Below are 21,457 nucleotides of genomic sequence, written 5' to 3'. Positions count from 1 at the left end.
AGGCAAGCAATGATTTTATGGGAGACTGCGCTCAGCTTGCAACTAACTCTTCAGGCAAGGTTTCTGCCAGGAGCACAGAACTCCTTAGCAGATGTGTTAAGCAGACAAATCATGGATCCCCACGAGTGGAAACTGGATCTTCATGTATTTCACAAATTGACAGTGTCATGGGAACTCCAGACATAGATCTGTTCGCTTCTCCACTAAACCACCAGCTGCCAAAGTTTTGCACAAAGAGGTTTCATCACACAGCTTGGAAAGTGGATGCCCTTTCTTTCAGTTGGAAAAATCTTCATGTGTATGCCTTTCCACCTCTGCCTCTTCTCCCAAAGGTGCTCCTAAAGGTCAGACAAGACAAGCCAAGGATGATTTTAATAGCTCCAGATTGGCCTCGGCAACACTGGTACCCATTACTGAGGAATCTGGTAAGGAAACTTCCATGGCCTTTACCTTTGATTCCACACCTGTTGTCTCAGAGGGACGGTCACCTGCTCAATGTCAAGCTCCACTCTCTTCATCTAACAGCCTGGCATATTCTGTTTTGAAACACAGCAGGTCTCAACTTCCTCAACAAGTTTTAAATGTGATTATGGAAGCCAGAAGACCTAGTACAAAGGTACTCCAGAAAAATGGAAGAGATTTTTATTTTGGAGTGCAGCAAACAATTTGGAGATTTCTGAGCCTAATTTGAGTGTGGCTCTTCAATATCTTACTGAGTTATTGGACAAAGGTTTGTCTTTCTCTTCCATTAAGATTCATGCTGCAGCAATTTCAGCTCACTATGATTGTGATCCACCATTGTTTTCATCCTTTGTTCAAGCAATTTCTTAGAGGGGCAAAGAATATAAGACCCCCCTACTCCTGCTTGGGATCTCAATTTTGTGTTGGAGAAACTTACTCTACAACCTTTTGAGCCTCGGCTACTGCTGATTTGAAATACTTGTCATGGAAGACTGCTTTTGTTGGCCATTACTTCTGCAAGAAGGGTTTCTGAGTTGCAGGCCCTTATGGCGGTTGAGCCTTTTTGATTTTTCATAAGGATAGGGTATCATTCTAATCCTTCCTTTATGCCTAAGGTGGTTTCTAGTGTGGCTTTAAACCAAACTATTCATTTGCCTACTTTTATGCAGATCCCCAAAATAAAGGGAAAAGATTTTGCACACTTTAGATGTACACAGGCAATTGCGTTATTATTTAAGCAGGACTAAGGATTTTAGGCAGTCTCAGCAGTTGTTTGTTTCTTTTGCTTTGAGTTAGGGCAAGCCTGTGTCAAAACAAACTATTTCTAGGTGGATTGGGTTTTGCATTGCATTTTGTTATTCCCATCATGGCAAGGAGATTCCAGCTGGGATTAGGCCTCATTCCACTAGGGCTACTGCCACTTCAACAGCATTTGTAAGCGGGGTGGCAACTAAGGATATTTTGGAGGCAGCTACTTGGAGTTCAGTGCATACTTTCTCTAAGCATTATCACCTTCCTCTCTACTCTAAGTCTAGGGCTGGTTTTGCCACAGCTATTTTGCAAGGCATGTTGTCAGCTCCTGTTTCCTTATGATTTGCCAGCCTCCCTTACCTCTGCTTTGGGATTCTACCCAATAGTTAGGACTGCAGCAATGTGGAATGAAGAACATAGTACAGTTTTGTACCTACCATAAATGTAGATGTTCGAGGATCCACATTGCTGCAGTCAACCCTCCCTCCTTCCCCTCTGTGTTTAGGGGTGGTTGTGTAGGTGAGGTTATATTCTGGTACTTTTGTATATATTGTACATATTTTTGGTGCAGGTATGTTTGGAGTTTTGGTATTGGCCTTGTCTTTTTAGGGTCTTCTGACATCTGGGGCAAGAAAAGACTGAGGATATGGCGTCGGTCATGATTAGTACCCTGACAGTCTAATGACTGGACAGCGGACTACCCAATAGTTAGGACTGCAGCAATGTGGATCCTCGAACATCTACATTTATGGTAGGTACAAAACTGTACTTTTATCATCTGTTTTGAAGTGGAATTCTTGAAGAAAATTCATCTGAGGTTTGTTTAACTTTAGGTGTCTCAATAAATTAGATATTTTCCTTGGATTGTTCAGACCATTAATGTTTAAAGATAAAAATGTCAGATCCATATCCACTGACTAGGTCTAAGACCTGTACATAAATAACACTCAGAACTCTTCCAAGACATTGAAATTGCACATTATATTTGTCAAGTTTGAATGTTAAGGTCAGATTGGTAATTTCTACTAAGGAATATAAGAAAGATTCAAATTCAGGCCAGACAAAAGATAAAAACTTATTTAACACAAAAATAACTATATATAACAAACAAAAAATTCCAACATTTCCAAAAACCTCCTATTCACCATGGAATGCTAATCATTCCTAATCTAACAGATGAAAAAAGATCTATCAGATTAACCCTCATGCCTTAGCAACAATACTTCCTTCTTGAGCTCTATAAAATTATACTGGAGTTCTTTAAATTTGCAACAATATAATATTTAACCAAACTATTAAAAGATATAATTAACTCTATTCTAATCACATTTAAAATTTTATCTAAACATATCAATTAAATATTTTATCACTTCTTAACTAGTATAGTACCTCTCCAATTATAACATTAATAGATTTCTTAGCTTTTAGAAAGTTTCATTTATCGTGACATTATGTCTTGTGAATTTATTAATTATAAGACTCTTGTAAATGTAATGCAATCTAAAACAGTGTTTCAAAACATTTGCATTATTTATTTAAAAAAATTAGTTAATTAAAAGACTTAAAGTTGAGTTTAAATAGTTGTCTCAGTTTCCATTCAAATTAATGTGTTTAACATAATGCATCATTGCCAGGTCATGTTCATAAAATAAACACGTGTTGTCAGAAACTGTTTATAGACATGCTAATTCTCTGACAATTGAACTATTAATAGAATTCCATACAATCTAGAGGAAGTTAATACAGATAGATAAGTAATTCCGTAGAATAATGTATATTCTTTATAAAAATTAATTTTTCACTTCACCCATTTCTCCATTACTTCATTAATTTTTTTGCCTCCTTTCCCATATCATCCTGTGAAATCAGAAAATTGTAATGTACCTCTTAATATAACACCCTAACTGCAAGGGCTGCCATAGTTATTTACAGCTCCTGCACCTCTCTTAGATTCTTTGCCATATGACAAGTCCACTTCCTTATCTTTTAAGTATGTGTTCATGTTTCGTGTAACTTACAACTTATTACTTACAAGTTATTAAGCAATTTTTTGCAGTTTTACAATAGTTTATTAGAAGTTCAGAACTCACTAATTCCTAGGTGTGATAATGGACAAGGAAAATTAACTGTTTAATAAATAACAGAGTTGTGTAATAACACATCTTCTCATCCTTTCAATGTCAAATCACGTCAACTGATTACCCATAACACATTTTGATAGAATTACTAACAATATAGGAATCTACTAGGTTGTTTGTGTATTCCCCTACACAACTTTCTGTAATCCAGTATGGGTATTAACAATCTACTGTTTAAAGAAGACAAACTAAACTTTCATAGTAGTGACATCATGTACAGTACAAGCTGGGTTTAACATATGTGTCTGAAATCATGCCATTTCTTGCCATTTGAATCTCCTGTATCTTACAACCCAAACATCTGTGTGTGATTGTTCAAATACACTCTCTCATTTTGAGCAATCTTTTGCTTAGACCATCTGTAACATCTTGAATAGATGTTAAAACAATCCAGTCTCCTGCCATGACTAGTGGTCCCTGATAAAAAATAACCACCTCATTCAGTATCTGTTTTATAACTTATATTGCAGTCTTTGTTGGGAAACATATTGATAATGATATCAACTCTTAGCCCAGCCATCTACTTTTTATTGTAACATCTTTACTCTTTTTATCTTTTTGTTCATCTCCTAAGAACATGACAACATTTTGCCTAATAATAATCAGTACCCTACAGCTCCTTTCATTATTCAAGCCAGAAAGATGTCCTTTCTTTAGCGCTAAGAACAGAGTTTCATATTCATGTTTGTTTGGAACAGTTTCTTTAGTGACATGTAGTAAAATCCTTTTCCTCTTACGTTTGACGATCAAACCAGTAGCATTTCATGACATTACTTTAAGTGCATAGCCTATTAAGTAGTAATATACTTAAATATATCAGTTTTGCTCTCTGTAGCTGCTTGCCTCTAAACATGCAGACAACTGTTCGTTTTAACTGCAATAACTCGATTCCCTAATTGACCTATCAGATTTATGGTCTAGAGAACATACGTATTGATGTGCAACTTCATTTTAGTGTTAGATAATTTTTTCCTAAACTATTCTTTATTTCCCATCTTTTTATAGCCTTTTTTCGATTAACGTGTTTGGACAGTTTAAGAAACCTTTTGTCTCTTTAATAGAATGAGGAAGTGTGTGAGGGCAAGTACAGTGCGATGTTACGTCCCTAACATGCTTCTCTTTGGCTTGCAAATGAGGGTTGCCTTTAACATGACAATATTCCTTAAAAGTATGCATCGTGGATTTCTAAATTAAAAGAAAGAAGTACGTGACGAGATACCAGAGAGAAAGCTTCCGAACCTACGTAAATAATTAACAGTAAATGGAACAGCTTGACTCTTGATCCACGTCTCAGCTTTCTCTTTCCTTTCTTTCTTTTATTTCTCCTTCCCCTTAGATTTATATAGCCCACTTATAACATTGAACTTATGTGGAGATAGTGCATTTTGCGACTAAAGAAATGAGTGAACACCTCTGACTCATTACAATGCGATAAACCCATTTGTAGGCTCACGAGTGACACCGACAAAAACTGTTGACAATTCCGAGAACGTCACACATTTGAATATGGGGAATTTAACTGAAATAACCAAGACTTTGTTCTTTTAGTCCACGAATACTAACCAATATTCAGATTTTCCCTACAAGCATGTTTCATCACAGAAATGAAACACGCATCTGCAATCAACCCAAATGTCACTCACTACTACAATCGCAATGAAAGCATATATTGCTTATGCAGTTTTACTACTACATTTTCAACATTCAAGATATGTTATCAGATGTTTCTCCTGTACACCACATCTCTCCATTTCCCCAGTTAGTTAGGTTGTTGCTATCAGACTATTGCATTTATAGTAATAATTAAATATTAAGTACTTACATGAATTTAAATGAGAGAAAAAAGAAAAAAAAACAGTGGAAATACTTTATAGAAAGGGTAGAACAATTGAGAAAATAAAAAGACTGTACATACTTTTTTACCTTTAGCAAGAGTCTCAAGTTTTAGTTGATTCTTTGAGAGAAGTAGTAGAAGTAATGCTTTTTGATTCAGTTCTTTGCTTTTTTTTCTTCACATCAGTCCATGTATTTTTCTCAGGGGATCTTTTCAGAGAGGTGGATGAAGACCAATCCATATCTTCTGGAATTGTTATTCTTGTTTTTGATGAAGGTGGTTGCTTCCTCAATGTCATTAAAAGTCCTCATTTCATTTGAAAAAAAGATCCTTATTTTTGCAGGATATGCGAGTTGGGCTTTTATTTTGTTTAAGTAACTTCACAAGTGGCCAGGTTTTTTTTCCTCATTTCTAGAACCCTGGAGGAATAATCATTATCGAATCTGATTTGATTCTGCTTGTATTTCAATGGACTTTTCCTCCAACCAGATTTGAGAACTAGTTCTTTGTCTAGATAAGAAAGAAATTTTACTACAATAGATCTAGGTGTGGAGGTAGATGAGGAAGGAATAGGTTTTCCTATAGCTCTATGTACTCTTTCTATACCACAGGAGAAACCTTCCTTAGGTCTAAGAAGTCAGGTAACCAGGAAATTAAAAATAAAAGAATATCACCTTCAGTTCTCTCAGGTAACCCAAAGATTCTTATATTAGTTCTCCTTTCTGTTTTTCAAATCATCTACCTTGTTAATAAGCCACGTATTTTGTTGCTGACGAAAAAATCACCTGAATTTCTTCCTCATTAAGCCTCCCATCTATATCACATAATGACGCTTCAATATTTTGGTTTGATGTTGTTGTAATAATTCTTTAAAAGTTTCAGTTTGTTTTTGACAGCTTTCTTTTAGATTTTCTGAATTGTCCCTGAAGCTGTCCATTTTCAAAGATAACTCTTGTAATGTAGAGGACATCAGCTGAATTTCTTTTTTCAGAGTAGTTTCTGAGTGAGTGTTCTTTGAGCTACTCATTTTCACAGTAAAAGTTTAAACTCCAGATAATTCTGACAGGAAAATTTTGTTGAATATATTCCAGAGTTAGTATACTGGTAGTAAAGAAGTTAATCAATGATATTTTACAGTTTTTTTCTAGAAAAAAATATTTTCCTGTTTTTTAAAGTAGTTTTGTGGAGCTCCAAAAATGCTGCTTTCAGGCAGCCATCTAAGCTCCGCCCCCTTATATGACACTTTTTGACATTGGGAAGCTGGGAAATGGTCACATGAGTTGGCGGGAACCTGCACAGATGTAAAAGTGCAGTCAATAAGCTAGGCAACAGTCAGTCTAATGTTACTCAGCATAAAGAAAACAGTCATACATTAGGCACGGCTCATTTAATGAATAAATGTACAACTCCACAGGCACTGAATAAAAAAACTAAATTATAAAATCTTAAAAGTTCAATTAAAACCCTACACAGAACATGGGCTGTCTTAACATTTTAAGTGCACTAAACTGATCTCTACAGACCTACAAACAAATAAAGCTAGCACAAACTGAAGTAAGAAGACGTGTTCATTTGCCAATATGATAATGTTAAAAGATCATCATTAGTGTGCTTTGCAAAATAATAAATGAAAAGTTAATAAAATAATTAAATGGACTCATACCTCTCGTATTTCCTTGATTTTTGAACCCCCTTTCCCTATGAGAGAGCCACACTGACTGGCTGGAATAACTAAACGAAGGGTGACCGGTGGTTTGCTTGCTACCAGTCCATTGAGAGATGTTGTTGCAAGATCCTGAAAAATAAAAGAATGTTACTCTTAAAGCTTTCCTGCTACCTTTTACCTTGTGCTCACAAAGGACTGCAAGACTTGGTACTTTATCCATATACAGAAACTGATGGCATTGCCACTTTCTGATCAGTATGTAATTCACTATGTGTTTACTCACACAACAAAAAGACAGTATGACAGTGCTTACATTATGTTATTTAATAGGAGTGACACTACATCACAAACATACACTAACTACGTCCTTTCACACTGTACTTGTACACCTGAAAATAACAAAGAACGTGGAAAATATAACTCTCAGACAAGATGCCAAATGGAAAAGAACAGCATGTTGTACCTTCCAACTTGTAATTACCTTAACCCTTTGGCAATGCTTGTTCACTCAGTCACTCACTGATTCTAATAGCTGTCAAACAACGCAATGTCTTTCGACAGTGAAACCTAATACTGTATCATGCATTACATTTCCTCCTGTATTAAATGCTTTAACTGACATCATGCAATGATCTACATTAATTGTCAGTACATTATACTGATGCAAATCATATCCCATAATAGGATAAACTAAAGAAAGTAGAACAAGATGGTCTGATCCTTACACACACCTACATGTGAAAATATAGCATCTGATGCAGGAGATGGTCAGTAATTCTTTGTCATCATCATCATCATCTATCATCATCATCATCACCATCATCATCATCTATCATCATCATCATCATCATCATCATCATCATCATCATATCATCTCCACAACTACATTCAGTAATGTTACACTTCCTTACAGAAATATTGTATGAAGTCCTTCTAGACATCACAGACAGGGAAAAAGATGTGCCAAAAGGTCACCTGTGGAATATTCAGACTGGATAAGTGGTTGTTATAAGGGAAGAATCCCTTTTCCAATATACCAAACGTTTCAGCATTAGGGGTTGTGAGTATTTGTAGGCTACAGTTAAACTAAGGGCTTAGCAAGAGGTGACGCTCCCTTCCAATCCTTACTAATCTGTCTAAACATAGCCCTGCCCCTTTTCATGACATTCTTGCAGACTCATAAAAAGAGACAAACCACGTTGTCATACTGTATAATGACATAGTTTAAGTGACAACAATGCGTTTACTAAAACTGGCTGTACAGAAGCTAGAAACACAGTCATAATACTAAATTATTGATTCTTGTTGGCTGGGATACTGCCACTAGGCATGGTCTGCTTTCACTGGAAACCTGCACATTGTTTTGTTGTGAAAAGACATTATCAATATATAAATTGCAATTCTATTTGGATTTACTTGCTAATATGTCTTGTCACAGTTGTCCACTTTCTGAACACATGCTCTTCCAAAGCTAATGTGAGACACTGTTTGAATTTTACACTTACAGCTAAAGGTTTTGTGCAGCTCATCCAGGGTGTGAAAAAAACATTTACTGAGTGCAGAAAAAAGGTTCACTCCATTCTATTTCTTCTATGTCTTATGTCCCTCAGACCCTCACTACATACTTCTGCTTCAGAAACAGAGTGCACACCCCCCAAAAATCACCCACAGCATAACAATGCGAGTCAGAAAATTACTCTCTTCCAACAAAGTGTTTATGTCTTACAAATAAGTACACAGAAAAGTATTATTTATTTATTTAGTTAGTTACACTTTGTTAACTGGGCTAGTCCCACTAGGCCAATGGAATCTTTTCAGGAGAGACCTAAGATGATATTCGTACTGGCTATGGAAAATTTGTCAAATGAGTTACTTGTGTTTATGTACCAGCATTAAGGTAAGGCCAATAATCCCCCAGATCCTCCCTCACTGTCACAGACAGCTTTAGGATCAATGAAATCTAGAATGTTCCAGAATGTATGATTTTACCACAGCAGTCTTTGAAGGGCATGTCATCATACCTCTCAACTGTCAGACTTTCACAGAATGTCCCGATTTTTTCCTCATATTTTTGGTCTGCTTCTCATAGAATTTATGATTTTCTGGATTTCTGTGGTAAAATTAGTGAGAACTTAATTCACTAAATAATGACGGACATTGAGTTTCAGGCTTCATATCCTTTAGAAAATGCATGCTAATACAAGAGCTTTTATTCTAGCAACTTTCTAAGTTTATAAGATCAATATTTAAAATTTGTCCCTATTTTTGGGTTTAGTCCTCCCATTATTTTTGGTTTGTCCGGACTTTTTGTGTTAAGAGGATGAGAGCTATGCATGTCATACACCAAGCTACATGAGGGTTTCGACTTTTTCTGCATAACTACTTGTTTTGGGAAGTTAATGCATTTACTTTTACTGCAAAAAAGACTCAGAATATCAACCATATTTGGCACAGCTTAAGAGCCGTATAAGGTTCTTATCACAAATGCATGTTTATCATTGATAAGCATCTGTGTTTATATACCATGGGTTCTTGCACAACTATGTGAACATTACACTGAATTATGTATAACAGTCTATGTTTCCAGGTGAATATAACCAAGAAACATATTTTCATACTGCAACAACAAAGTCCAGTATTGATACTGCATGAAGTACAAATACGAGATATTAACAGACATGGCAGCAAAGTATGAATAATTAAAAGTCCAGCTTTGCAATATAAAAGTGTCTCCTAACATCAGACACATAATTTAGTTTAAAAGTTCTTTCTTTTCAGTTGTGTTGTTAATAGTGCAGGGTCTCTTCACAAGTGCAAATATAATCTAAAGAGGATAATGTCTTTAATTACTTGTTTCCTCTCTAGTGTATATTTTTTTGCCTCTAGACAGATTGAGAAATACCTCACAGCAAGAGGTTCTCCGGTTCGATCCTCGGCTGGGATGCCTTCTGTGCAGAGCCTGCATGTCCTCCCTGTGGTTGCGTGGGTTTCCTCTGGGTGCTCCTGTTTCCTTCCACATCCCAAAGACATGCTGTAGCTGGATTGGACACTCTAAATTGGCCCTAGGCGTGAGTGCATGTGTGTGTGTGTGTCTTCTGTGGAAGGTTGGACACAGGGCGGGCAACTCAACACCATACAACTCCACTACCAATCATGAGCGGACAGGTGATCTGCTGTGGCGACCCCTAAATGGGAAAAGCCAAAGGACGAAGAAGACAGATCGAGAATAAAAAAGATTGCATAATGATAAAAAAAAAAAATAGTACCTACTGGGAGATATTCCTTTTTTAAAGTGCCAAATACCCAGACCTATAACTATAGAAATGCAAAGTCCCTACTCATTAGAAATATGAAGAATGGTGCATGACATCCCCACTCTGGGCCAGTAATCAAGGAGACTGAATCCTCACCACTGACACTGGAGAGGGACATTCACTTGGAATACAAATGGATACACTCAGTATTTCCAGATGCAGACCTCTCTGCGTCAAGTACAATTTCCCTTAAGAGCACACAGGGAACACAGTCATCCTTGCGTCTCGATTTCTTTATATCTTTCTCCTTCCAGGGCCCCAATAAGATTCCCCACTGGCACAGTGGTAGGGCAAAGTCCTCAGCCGAGTGTCCAAGCCAAGTGTAGCACCCTCTCTATGAAACCAGTGCTTTGTGTCCCTGCTCCAAGTAGCTGACACACACACTCTTTGTGAGATTTAATTTTCACACACACGCACACACACACACACACACACACACACACACACACACACACACACACACACACACACACACACACACACACACACACACACACACACACACACACACACACACACACCTGGGAAAGGCTGGCACAGATTACCCGCTCTACCAACTTGCCCACACTATAAGGTAGATTCACTGCCACAAGTCAATTACTATAAGGCTCTTAAAAGGGTGCCTAATTATACTGAGTGAAGTTAATACTAATATCAATGGTAATATTGACCAAGCAATAAGACTTTCAGGAGTGGCCACAGTGTCACCAACAGATATAAGTACTTTCAAAGATTAAAATATTTTCTAAAGGACCAGCCACAATGAAAAGTTTAAATATACTTAATAATAAGTAATACAAGACCATACAAATGCAAAATATTTATTTACAATAAAAGTACAGTTGTGTAAACTTACCATAAATGTAGATGTTCGAGTGTATTCACTGTTGCAGTCATTACATTTGGGTAATCTTCTGGCAGGTTGCCCTCAATTGGCCTGATTAACAAAGTCTTGGGTCCTGCGTCGGTTGCTGTCCCTTCTTCTATGACATCAGGTCGTCAGGGGTATAAAACATTAAGCTGATGAAATTACATCAGTTTTTCTTGCCCCAGATGTCAGGTGCCCCCCAAATGGGGTGCAAAAGATACACATATATATATATATATATATATATATATATATATATATATATATATATATATATATATATATATATATATATATATGTATATGTGTGTGTGTGCATAAGTTAAAACACAAAAAATATACCTCCAAACAAAAGCAAATACACGTAAAAGGCTTTCAAGCATAGTAAAAGAAAGGAGAGGTATAGTAAGAGAAAAAACAGGGGGCTGGAGGGTGGGTAACCCAGACTGCAACAGTGAATACACTCGAACATCTACATTTATGGTAAGTGTACACAACTGTACTATGTTCTTCGTGTTTCACTGTTGCAGTCATTACATTTGGGTAGAATCCCAAAGCTATGGTTGGGAGGATGGATTTATACAGCATTAGGAGCAGCTATAAGGCCCTGCAGGACAGCGGTGGCAAAGCCAGCTCTGGATTTAGAGAAGAGAGGTAAATGGTAATGCTTGGCAAACGTATGAACTGAGCTCCAGGTAGCAGCTTCTAGAATGTCTTTGGTAGGAACCCCTCTGAGAAAGGCTGCAGAAGTAGATGCAGCCCTGGTGGAATGAGATCTGATACCCTTGGGGATAGGTTTACCATGGTGCATATAGCAGAAACGAATACAATGGCTTGTCCATTTGGAAATGGTCTGCTTTGAAACAGCCTTTCCCTCTGCCCCTGCAGCAAATGCCACCAATAGTTGTTCAGATTTTCTTAGAGACTTTGTCCTGTTTAAGTAGAATCTAAGTTGTCTGTGTATATCCAATGAATACAGAATCCACTCACCCTTGTTCTCTGGATTGGGAAAGAAAGTTGGCAGATGAATGGTCTGATTAAGAGCCACACTGGATACCACCTTAGGCATGAAAGATGGATTGGTCCTGAGAGCCACCCTATCCGGATGAAAAATAATGAAAGGCTCCACTGCCATAAGAGCCTGTAATTCTGAAATCCTTCTAGCTGAAGTGACTGCTAAAAGGAAAACTGTTTTCCAGGAGAGAAATTTTAGGTCTGCAGTAGCAGCTGGCTCAAAAGGAGGGAGAGTGAGTTTTTCCAAAACAAAATTGAGGTCCCATGCAAGAGTTGGCGCTCTCCTGGGAGGTCTTAAATTTTTGGCCCCTCTGAGATACTGCTTTAGCAGGGGATGAGAGAAGAGGGGAGGTTCTGTGTTGTAATAAGCTGAAATGGCTGAAGCATGGATTTTTATGGAAGAAAAACATAAATCCTGTTCAGTAGAAGAATCAGAAGAAATAGCATCCTGATCAGAAGATTCATAATTAATGTCTTGCCTAGGCCTCTTAGCAGGAGGGGGTTGGCTACCCCTGATCAAGGTAATTAAATCTTCAGCCATTTTGATCATTTGCTTTTTAGGTATAGGGGCCTGCACACATGGCCCAAGCGTCGGTTTTTTAGACATAGAAGTAGATTTTGGCCTTTGTTTTGAAGGTGGTGTTGGTTTAATATACAAATCTTTAGGCCTGATAACACCCTCAGAAGCCGGTGCCTGCACAGCGACTCCAGACCCATCTAAGGTAGAGACATCCGCGGGTTCAATACTTAAAGCATCTCGTGGCATACCGGACTCCAAATGCGTCTCAGTAGAGGCCTGCAAATCAAAGTTAGTGGGCATCAGGGGCTACGAAAGTGCCTCACTGAGTACCGGCAAACTAGTGACTGGCTTAGGAGAAGCGTTGTCATCAGTTTTGGACCTCGACGGCCTGTCTCTGTCTTTTTCTTTGCATTTTTTAGGTATTCTGGTAGTTGGATTGCTAACTGACGTAATTTCTGGATAGTTATAATCGTGAGCCAAAATATTTAGAATCAAAAAATATACCGATGTTTAATAGTGCGTCGATGAAATCTAGCACAAAACCGACAACAAGGTACATTATGATCAGGGCCTAGGCAAGGAATACAGTAGAAATGAAAATCCTTATGAGGTATTTGCTTTCCACAAGTAATGCAATTATTAACTTTTACTGACATCGATAAGGAGCAAGAAAAAGTTTCCCCAACGGGATACTTGGCTTTTAGTTGAAGACTTCGGTTCTGAAACTCGAAAATGAAAATTTCAGGTGTCGGCCGATCGGCACTTGCGAACTGCTTCTGCTTCGGGCACTGTGCGGCAAGAAAGACTGATGTAATGGCATCGGCTGCATGTTTTATACCCCTGATGATCTGACGTCATGGAAGAAGGGACAGCAACCGATGCAGGACCCAAGACTTTGTTAATCAGGCCAACTGAGGGCAACCTGCCAGCAGATTACCCAAATGTAATGACTGCAATAGTGAGACACAAAGAACATCACCAAAGTTTCAATCACAGGAAATATTAAAAATAACACATCTGGAAAGATTCACACAGTTACAGAAAACAATACTTAACTATCCCTCACTATATTTTCCTAACTGGCTTAGAGAATTACTATCCCTGGTCACTTACTAGGGCAAGGCAAGATGAAGTAGGTGAGGCATCCTTCTATTTCAGGTTCTAAGAAACAGACTGCTCTTGAGACTTCTGTCTCACCTAATAGTAAAACATTATTTCTGTACATAATTACATCACATATATCTGGTCATCTGATGTCTGGTTCCCATGCAATTTCCCATTGCTAGAAACTGTCAGGATTTATCACATAGGTGTCAATAATACACACACACACAAACACACACACACACACACACACACACACACACACACACACACACACACACACACACACACACACACACACACACACACACAGCCCTGCTAAGATCTGCTGCAGCTCCTGGTAGCCATAAAACAATTTCAAACCTCCACTCTTTCTGTGTAGCAATTAGTTCACCACAATGACAATGCAGGAAGCTTCCTAGTACAGACTTTTTGTCTCTGGCTGCATTCAAAACTGTGAGAAAACATCTTTATAGCCTAGGCCCAGTAATTTAATTTTCTCACTATTTCTCAAAGTCAGGTGGATTGAGATTAACCTCTTCACTTCTAGCATCCTCTGTTACAATATATACATTTAAACAGCTACAATAATGCAAGTACATTTAGTTTCTGCCCAGTGTGGCACACTGTTGACATATTTTTAACACAAGCAGCTTTACAAACACTTTTTCAACACAAGCATCTGTAAAAATCAGTTTGATATTCAAATAACATACAAATATTTACAAATTCCAGCTAGCTGTGCTGACATATATTACACATCCACTGCCCTACTTCTCCGGGCATAGCTGGCAGTACCTCCTATCATCACATGGTGTTTCTGCTTTTGACATGTATGAAAATGGGGTTTAATGATATGGGATATAAACTGTCCTCTAATTTTAAAGTAAAAATAACAGACTGATATTTATGAAATCATATATAATGTTATAAACTTAGATATTAAGCATTTCTTTATTCAAATTCCATTTTCTTACTGCAAGTGAGTTTAACTTGTTTGAGATGTACGAGTTACGTGCATGGTTTAGGTCAATGACTACAAAAGAAAAAGTGTGCTTAAATGATGGCCGTACAACTCATGCCATATAGGGTGCAGATGAAGGGAAATCTGTTCTGTGTTTTGGATTTTGCATTTTTTTAAATACATGTAATAGTCTGACAAAAATATTATGCAGGTATATCTGCACATTGCTTACTCAAGTGATTAACAAGATTATCAACAAAAGCCCAACACACATGATTTGGGGACAAATTCAATAAAAAATCAAATAAGTGGTACTGCAAGAGAAGTATACTCATTAGAATTTAAAATGTGGGGGAGGTGGGCAGGGCACTTTGTACCTGATGTCAGAGAAAGCAGGACATCTGTGAGGCAGACACCCAGTTTGACTAATACATAATCTGCATAACAGTGCAATTAGTCAGACTTAGCACTGGAAGACAGCATATGACCTTGAAGTTAATTATATGACATTTTGGGGTGCAGAGGTCTTCCCCCGTGCGTGGTACCTATAGGCAGCCTTGCTCCCCTCTAAAACAAATACTCAAAAGAAAATGTGCAAATGTCAGCTTGAACTGTCTATTTTCAAACAAAACAGGATTTGATGCAGGGTGTCTCACACTGACACCCTAGATGTGATTTATTATCCAGATCAATATGTTACATACACCTAGGATGATAGCAGGGATATGGTAATTTTTTCACATATGTATAAATATAGGAAACATTCCTATATTGATAACATTTCCTAGCAGTTATTGTACTAATTATCTTAAAACAGAAGTTATGAGCTTAACAGAGTTATTTAGTTTACTTATCGATTTAGACATGTATTTAACAAGTAGAACACAGATCCCCATGGACCATTTTCAGATTCAGACCAGGAGTACAAACCTAAGAACTTAGAAAAACACACGCTGCATGAAGATGATATTCAACAATCAAAAAGATAATATAGACAATGGAAATACAGTGCTCAGTGAACACAAACACATAATGAATTTATAACTATGTACAGTAAAGCAATACAATTGCATAATGGTATATACTGGAATTATATACCATATCTGAACAGAAAAGAAAATAAAATAAAGAAAAGAAAAAAGGATGCACTGGAAATACTAAACAAGAGGCTGAACTCAGACAATCTGATTTTAAATTAGAAACATATCACATCTGCTTCAATGATACCACAGGATATTCATTTCCATAACATAATACTGAGCCACGTCAGGCAAACTGCTGCCAGCCTTATGTCATAACATCAACTGTTCATGTTGGACATGGTTCCCCTAACTGTCTGATTGCCTCACTCACCTATGGGATATTACTGTCACTATGGCATTTGCCTTCATCTACATGTGCCATGTACAGAATGGAAAGAGAACATGCAATTTCTGCTATGCTTTGTATTGAGAAAATGCTTCCACTATGAGTGAACAAAAGTGAATGCACTGAGGACAGGAATCCCCAAACTACATTTGCCCAAAGCATCTTGCCAAAAAACACTTTCTATAATTTTCTTTGGGGGATAAAGCCCTCTGACACCCCCTGATGTGTGGGGAAGCACCCCACACACCACAATCTTATATTACCAACTCCACAGTCACAGCAACTCAAAGAAGAGGGAAACTGTCTACCAGTAGGACAACTCCAGGAAACACTTGTATACAAAAAGAAACAAAATATGCATAACATTTGCTTGAAACATTGCATTTTTCTTTTTTTAGTCATAGTAGAATAGATTCCACAAAGGCACTTTCATAATAATATAAATACCGGATGCTTAATTTGAAAGTTCATTATACAGAACTGCATCATCATTACCGTCATCTTCATCATCATAATCAATTTCTAAACCACTTGCGCTGGTGAAGGTCATGGTGATACCAAGCTAAGAAGGTCAGGCCACACTTGGGGATGGCAAAGTGGTTACGGTGTGTACCTTACATACACAGGGTATAAGGACTGATTTTCACCTTGGGTCATTCTCTGGTTATTGTCTAGACATGCAATAATCTGCAGACCGATTGCCTAGTACTTCAACCTATGGATCCATTTCCAGCCAGCAGTAGTCTTTATTTCATCTTGTGTGATTATCAAGCATTCTCAGGCAAGATGAGACCTAAAATCCTGACATTTCCTAAATGTGTCTAGGAGTCTTCTCTCAGTAAGCTGTGCCTGACATACCCTCACAGAAGATGTCTAAAAGGGATGCCCGACCCACTCAACTAAAACGTCCTCCTGGACTGCCCTGCTACTCAGTCTATCACAGAGGCTGACCTCATTTATCCCACAAAGGATCCTTTTTTTAAGCACCGTTATTCAATTATCACTTGTGACATGGGCAAATTTACATTTATACAAAAGTAATCAAACTATATTAACAAATTAACATTAACAAACATTATACTTCACATATATTGCTATATATCATATAACCTAAGCAACATTACATAAATTATTCAATTCCTGCCCTTTTTTAAAATAAGAAACATCTTTATTAAGTCATTACTTACAACATAAGCAATCATACGTTCATAAAAATGAAAACAAACCACACTGACACAATCCTAGTTGCAAGCATTTTACATCACAAACCAGACTGACACACTCCCAGTTGCAAACATTACACATCACTTGTAATCTACCCAGTCATTTCAGTCAAACATTACAAAGCTCATTTAAGGCCTGTCTTCTTTTAAACCTCATTCCTGCCCTGTACGTGACCCTTATACTTGTTGACCATGTGCATTATCGCATCTTTTCACTCATGACCACAGAAGAGGATGGAGACACAGACTGACTGGGAAATGGAGAATGTCATCCTAAGACTCAGCTCTCTCTTCACCTTGGCAGCACAGTTCCATGCTACAATTACTTCTACAGCTCCAATTGCTGGTCAAGTCTTGTGATCTTACCTACCTTCACTCATGAACAAGACCTCAAGATTCTTACATCTCCAGCCTGAGGTAGCTGCTGCACCTCACCTTCAGAATCCCTTCCACTCTTTTCAAGGAGGGAACGGATCCCTCTGATTTCAAAGTGCTAGTTTGTACCCCAGCATCCTCAAAATCAGCAGCAAATCTCTCCATGAAAAAATCTTAAAAACAGATGTATTAGTTTATCACTGAGGACTAAGGGCTTGCCTTCTAAAGATAAATTATGTTATGAATGTTTTAATGCTTAACTCTTATTTTATTACATATCCTTAACCATTGCATCCATTTATATAACATTCCAGCCTTGGTGCCATGGCAGAGGTCTCCGTAAAATCAGCTGATCATAAGCATTAATGACAGCCCCGCCCCCAACAGTGATAGCAACCCTTAACCTTACTCTGATCACTAGCCTATCAAAGTTTTATTATGAAGACTAAGCCTCCACAACCACAGTCCTGCCTGCTGAAGACGTGAATATAGTTTTAACCAGACCCATGGCACAGAAGGATAAAGCCTTGACTGTACCCCAGACAGTGTGTATGTTCGTCTAGCAGCATGAGTAAGGAAGAAGGGAGTACTTGCCTGACCCCATGTCACCTATCCTGGGTCCTGGGAGTAGAAATGGAGTTTAGCTCACAGCATTGGTAATACCTGCAAAAGTGCAGGTGTATCACTTAGAGCAACGAGTATAGTATACCCAAGCTGCACAACGGTGCGAGTCTTACTCGTGAGGTTGAACCTGTGCGGAAGTGCACATTCACCACTCAACAGTAGCTGCATAACTAAAGAACAGGATAAGAAGGCGGGAGTGGCATCTGTCTTGGCACCATGCCAGTATATCAGCACCATGACAGGGACTGCCATCAGATCTACACGACCTGCCCCAGTGCTGTTAACCCACGCTGCTGATCTTGCATCAACTCTACAACACATTCAGGGTTCAGCAGCATGTCCTGTGAGCAAATGTGTATGACATGACACACTATTGACAGCTGTATGAAACAAACTGCCATCTTTTAAAATCATGTAGAGCTTTGGAGAAAGAGGGGGCTTAATTAAACAGTAAGTCATGAAAAGGATGGTAATATTATATAATAACTCCATTGCTGAAGCAAGGGCCGGATTCATTAACACCTATACTAAGTGTATGGTAAGAGTACACAATCTGTATTCAAGGACATCCCTACCACATGTTTTGTGATTTCTAGACACTCAGAAATTTGCACTAAAAGTAGATGTAGTCTGCACTTTGTGGTAACCTTTATGAATCCCCCTCGATATTTAAGGCTACAAGAAAATCAGCAGTTAAACTAAAATTAGGAGGAAGAGGGTTTGAGATATGCTTCTGCTGTCTGTTCACTCAGAATGGTGTACACTTAATGTAGGCAGTAATGAATCCCAGGGAAGGTGTTTTGACCTTCCATGTTACTGCCAATAACCATGACCGCTGAATACCTTGCTGCTGTTACAGAATGACTAAGTTCTGATGATGATAAAGATTTCTCTGTAGCTGAGGTAGACACAGTAATCATTGTTCAACACTATCCCTGCAACCGTAATTTATTAGCCAATTAGAATTCATGAATTTGCATAATTATGTAATTTACTTTATCTGTCTGTTTGTTAACTGGGTAAGTTGATTTGTCTAATGTACATATCTTTAAGCCACTGTCTGGATCACAAGGACAAATTTGAAGACCGTATTTATGGTCAGTTTAGAAAAAATAATCAGCCAGAATTTTTTTGGCAGGTGGAAAAAGTACAGCACCTGTAGAAAAACCATGAAGACACATAGGGAATAAACAGACTGTACATGGACATTAACCAAAGCAACCATTAATCGCATAACAATTGTAAACTAGCTTAGTCTATCTTTGTGTTATACAACAGTAGGGAATTAAATCATTTAGTAGAAATATACAGTGGGAGTTCTGGAATGCTTTACTATGCAGTTTCTAATCTTAAATTCAGTATAAAGTCTCTGCAACACCATCAACATCTTATACATCTTACATCCTGCATTTTTTTTACTGCAGACACTGGTTCTTACAGTAGTACTTACTAAATTGCGAATTTTAAATATATTTTACTAATTGCTTTGAAAGCAAGAAAATATGCAAACAATACAGAACAATTCTAACATGTAAAGGAACAAATACAAATGCAATAATTAAGTCTTTAGGAAGAGTAAAACTCGTAAATCATAAATATGAACATAATATAAAAAAGAAATTATAAAATTATATCATTAAACGACTTTAAAGTAACTTCAGCAAGAGATTCCATAAACATAACTGAAGTGTTCAGTCCATAAACATTTCTAGATTTTATTTTTTTTTATATATATTTTATTTTTTACCTTTTTATTTATCATTAATTTGTGGGTATATTTCTTGATGTCATTATTACAATGACTGACAGTTATTCCACTAAGATGTAACTGGCACAGGGCCGGTGTTAGCACTTTGGGGGCCCTCAGCAAATGTCAAGTTGGGGGCCCCATAGGCACGTCCAAATAAGTATCTTCCTGTTATTGCCACATCTCCTAAACAACCTTTTAGTTCATGCTGTAAACATTTAGCTGTAATACTGGTGCTGCGGTAGCGTTGTTGTCTCACAGTTAGACATTGCCCATTCGATTCTCAGTTAGAGCGTCTTCTGTGTGGCGACATGTGTGAATGGGCGTTCCTTCGTTGAAGGTTGTGTGCTAGGCCCGGCAAGCCAGCACGTAAAAATCTACTGCCAATCATTAGCGGACCGGAGTTCCGCTGTGGCAACCCCTAACCGGGAAAAGCCGAAAGACACAAACACACAGACTGACCTGTAGCGACAATGGTCTTACATAACAACAGGCCTATCTACCACATTGTGCTGGCCATCTCCCAAAGGGATATTCATAGTTACAGGCATTTAGTTGCAACAATTAATCATTACAACTTTGTGTACAGGGTTGGACTTGGGAGAAATGGTGCCGTAGGCACTACCTACTGTTTCAGCCCCCACCCCCACATCCTTCAGTGCTCTCCATACCACACACATACCTTTTTTCCTCCTTTTCTCACATTTGCATTACTCTTCAACTTTTTCAAGAAGCCATAACTTTCTGTATGCTTGATGAGAATTTTTAAGTGTTTTACTTCAAACAACCATTTTATCCAATGATGGCTTGAACAGAAATTATGACTGAGAAAAACAATTCATTTTGCTGCTAAGGTTCTGCTTTTCTTGCATCCTTTCAACACACCTTCCCTGATCAAGACAGTACAGCTATAACTATTTAGGAAATAACTCAATTAAGCCAGTGCCCCCAGAAGACATACGGGTTACAGAAGTTCTGGGATGTATTTTGTAGCATTTCTCAACTTTTTAATCGAATGGTGGACTAAAGAAAAGTCAAGAGTAAGAAAAGAATTTCAGACTTTTTTTCTTTCAAGGAAGACACAAATTGTGCCCAAGGCTTAATGTTGACAGCTGACAAAATTGTAGAACACAATAAACTAACAAGTCAAATACTGTGAGGATACACAGGTCCTATCTTGAAATACTGCATGCCTCCCTAAACCTACAAAAAAGACAATCACTGGCTAAGCATCCCTCTGGTGTTAGATTGGGATAAAAGCAGAAGTTCAAATTGCCACAGTTATTTATTTCAAGTGACTACTGTCATACATATGCACAGCATGCCTCCTCACTCCTCTCTCCTAACCCCCAAAGGCAGCTACCTGTATATATGCCTGAAGTGTGAATGTGAGGAAAGTGAAAAAAATATTGACTACAGTAATGTATTCTATTTTGTTGCTTCTAGACAGTGCACTGCCCTTACACAAGCTATAGTAACCTTCTTT

General features: G+C 37.9%; 1 protein-coding gene across 3 annotated transcripts in view; it reads right to left on the bottom strand.

Annotated features, from left to right (window-relative positions):
* Positions 1 to 21,457, bottom strand: part of PCBP4 (poly(rC) binding protein 4) — a 1,043,920-nt gene that overhangs the window by 285,097 nt on the left and 737,366 nt on the right. For all 3 annotated transcript variants that reach the window (XM_044077471.1, XM_044077469.1, XM_044077470.1), the window contains one exon: positions 6,848 to 6,979. In XM_044077471.1, coding sequence (XP_043933406.1) covers positions 6,848 to 6,979 — 132 coding nt within the window. The remainder of the gene's footprint in view (positions 1 to 6,847; positions 6,980 to 21,457) is intronic.

Source organism: Protopterus annectens, chromosome 7.part0 (assembly GCF_019279795.1).
Source record: "Protopterus annectens isolate FY-2018-M chromosome 7.part0, PAN1.0, whole genome shotgun sequence".
Taxonomy (NCBI): domain Eukaryota; kingdom Metazoa; phylum Chordata; order Ceratodontiformes; family Protopteridae; genus Protopterus; species Protopterus annectens.
Note: the sequence above shows the minus strand (reverse complement) of the source record. Positions and strands in the feature narration are given on the sequence as shown.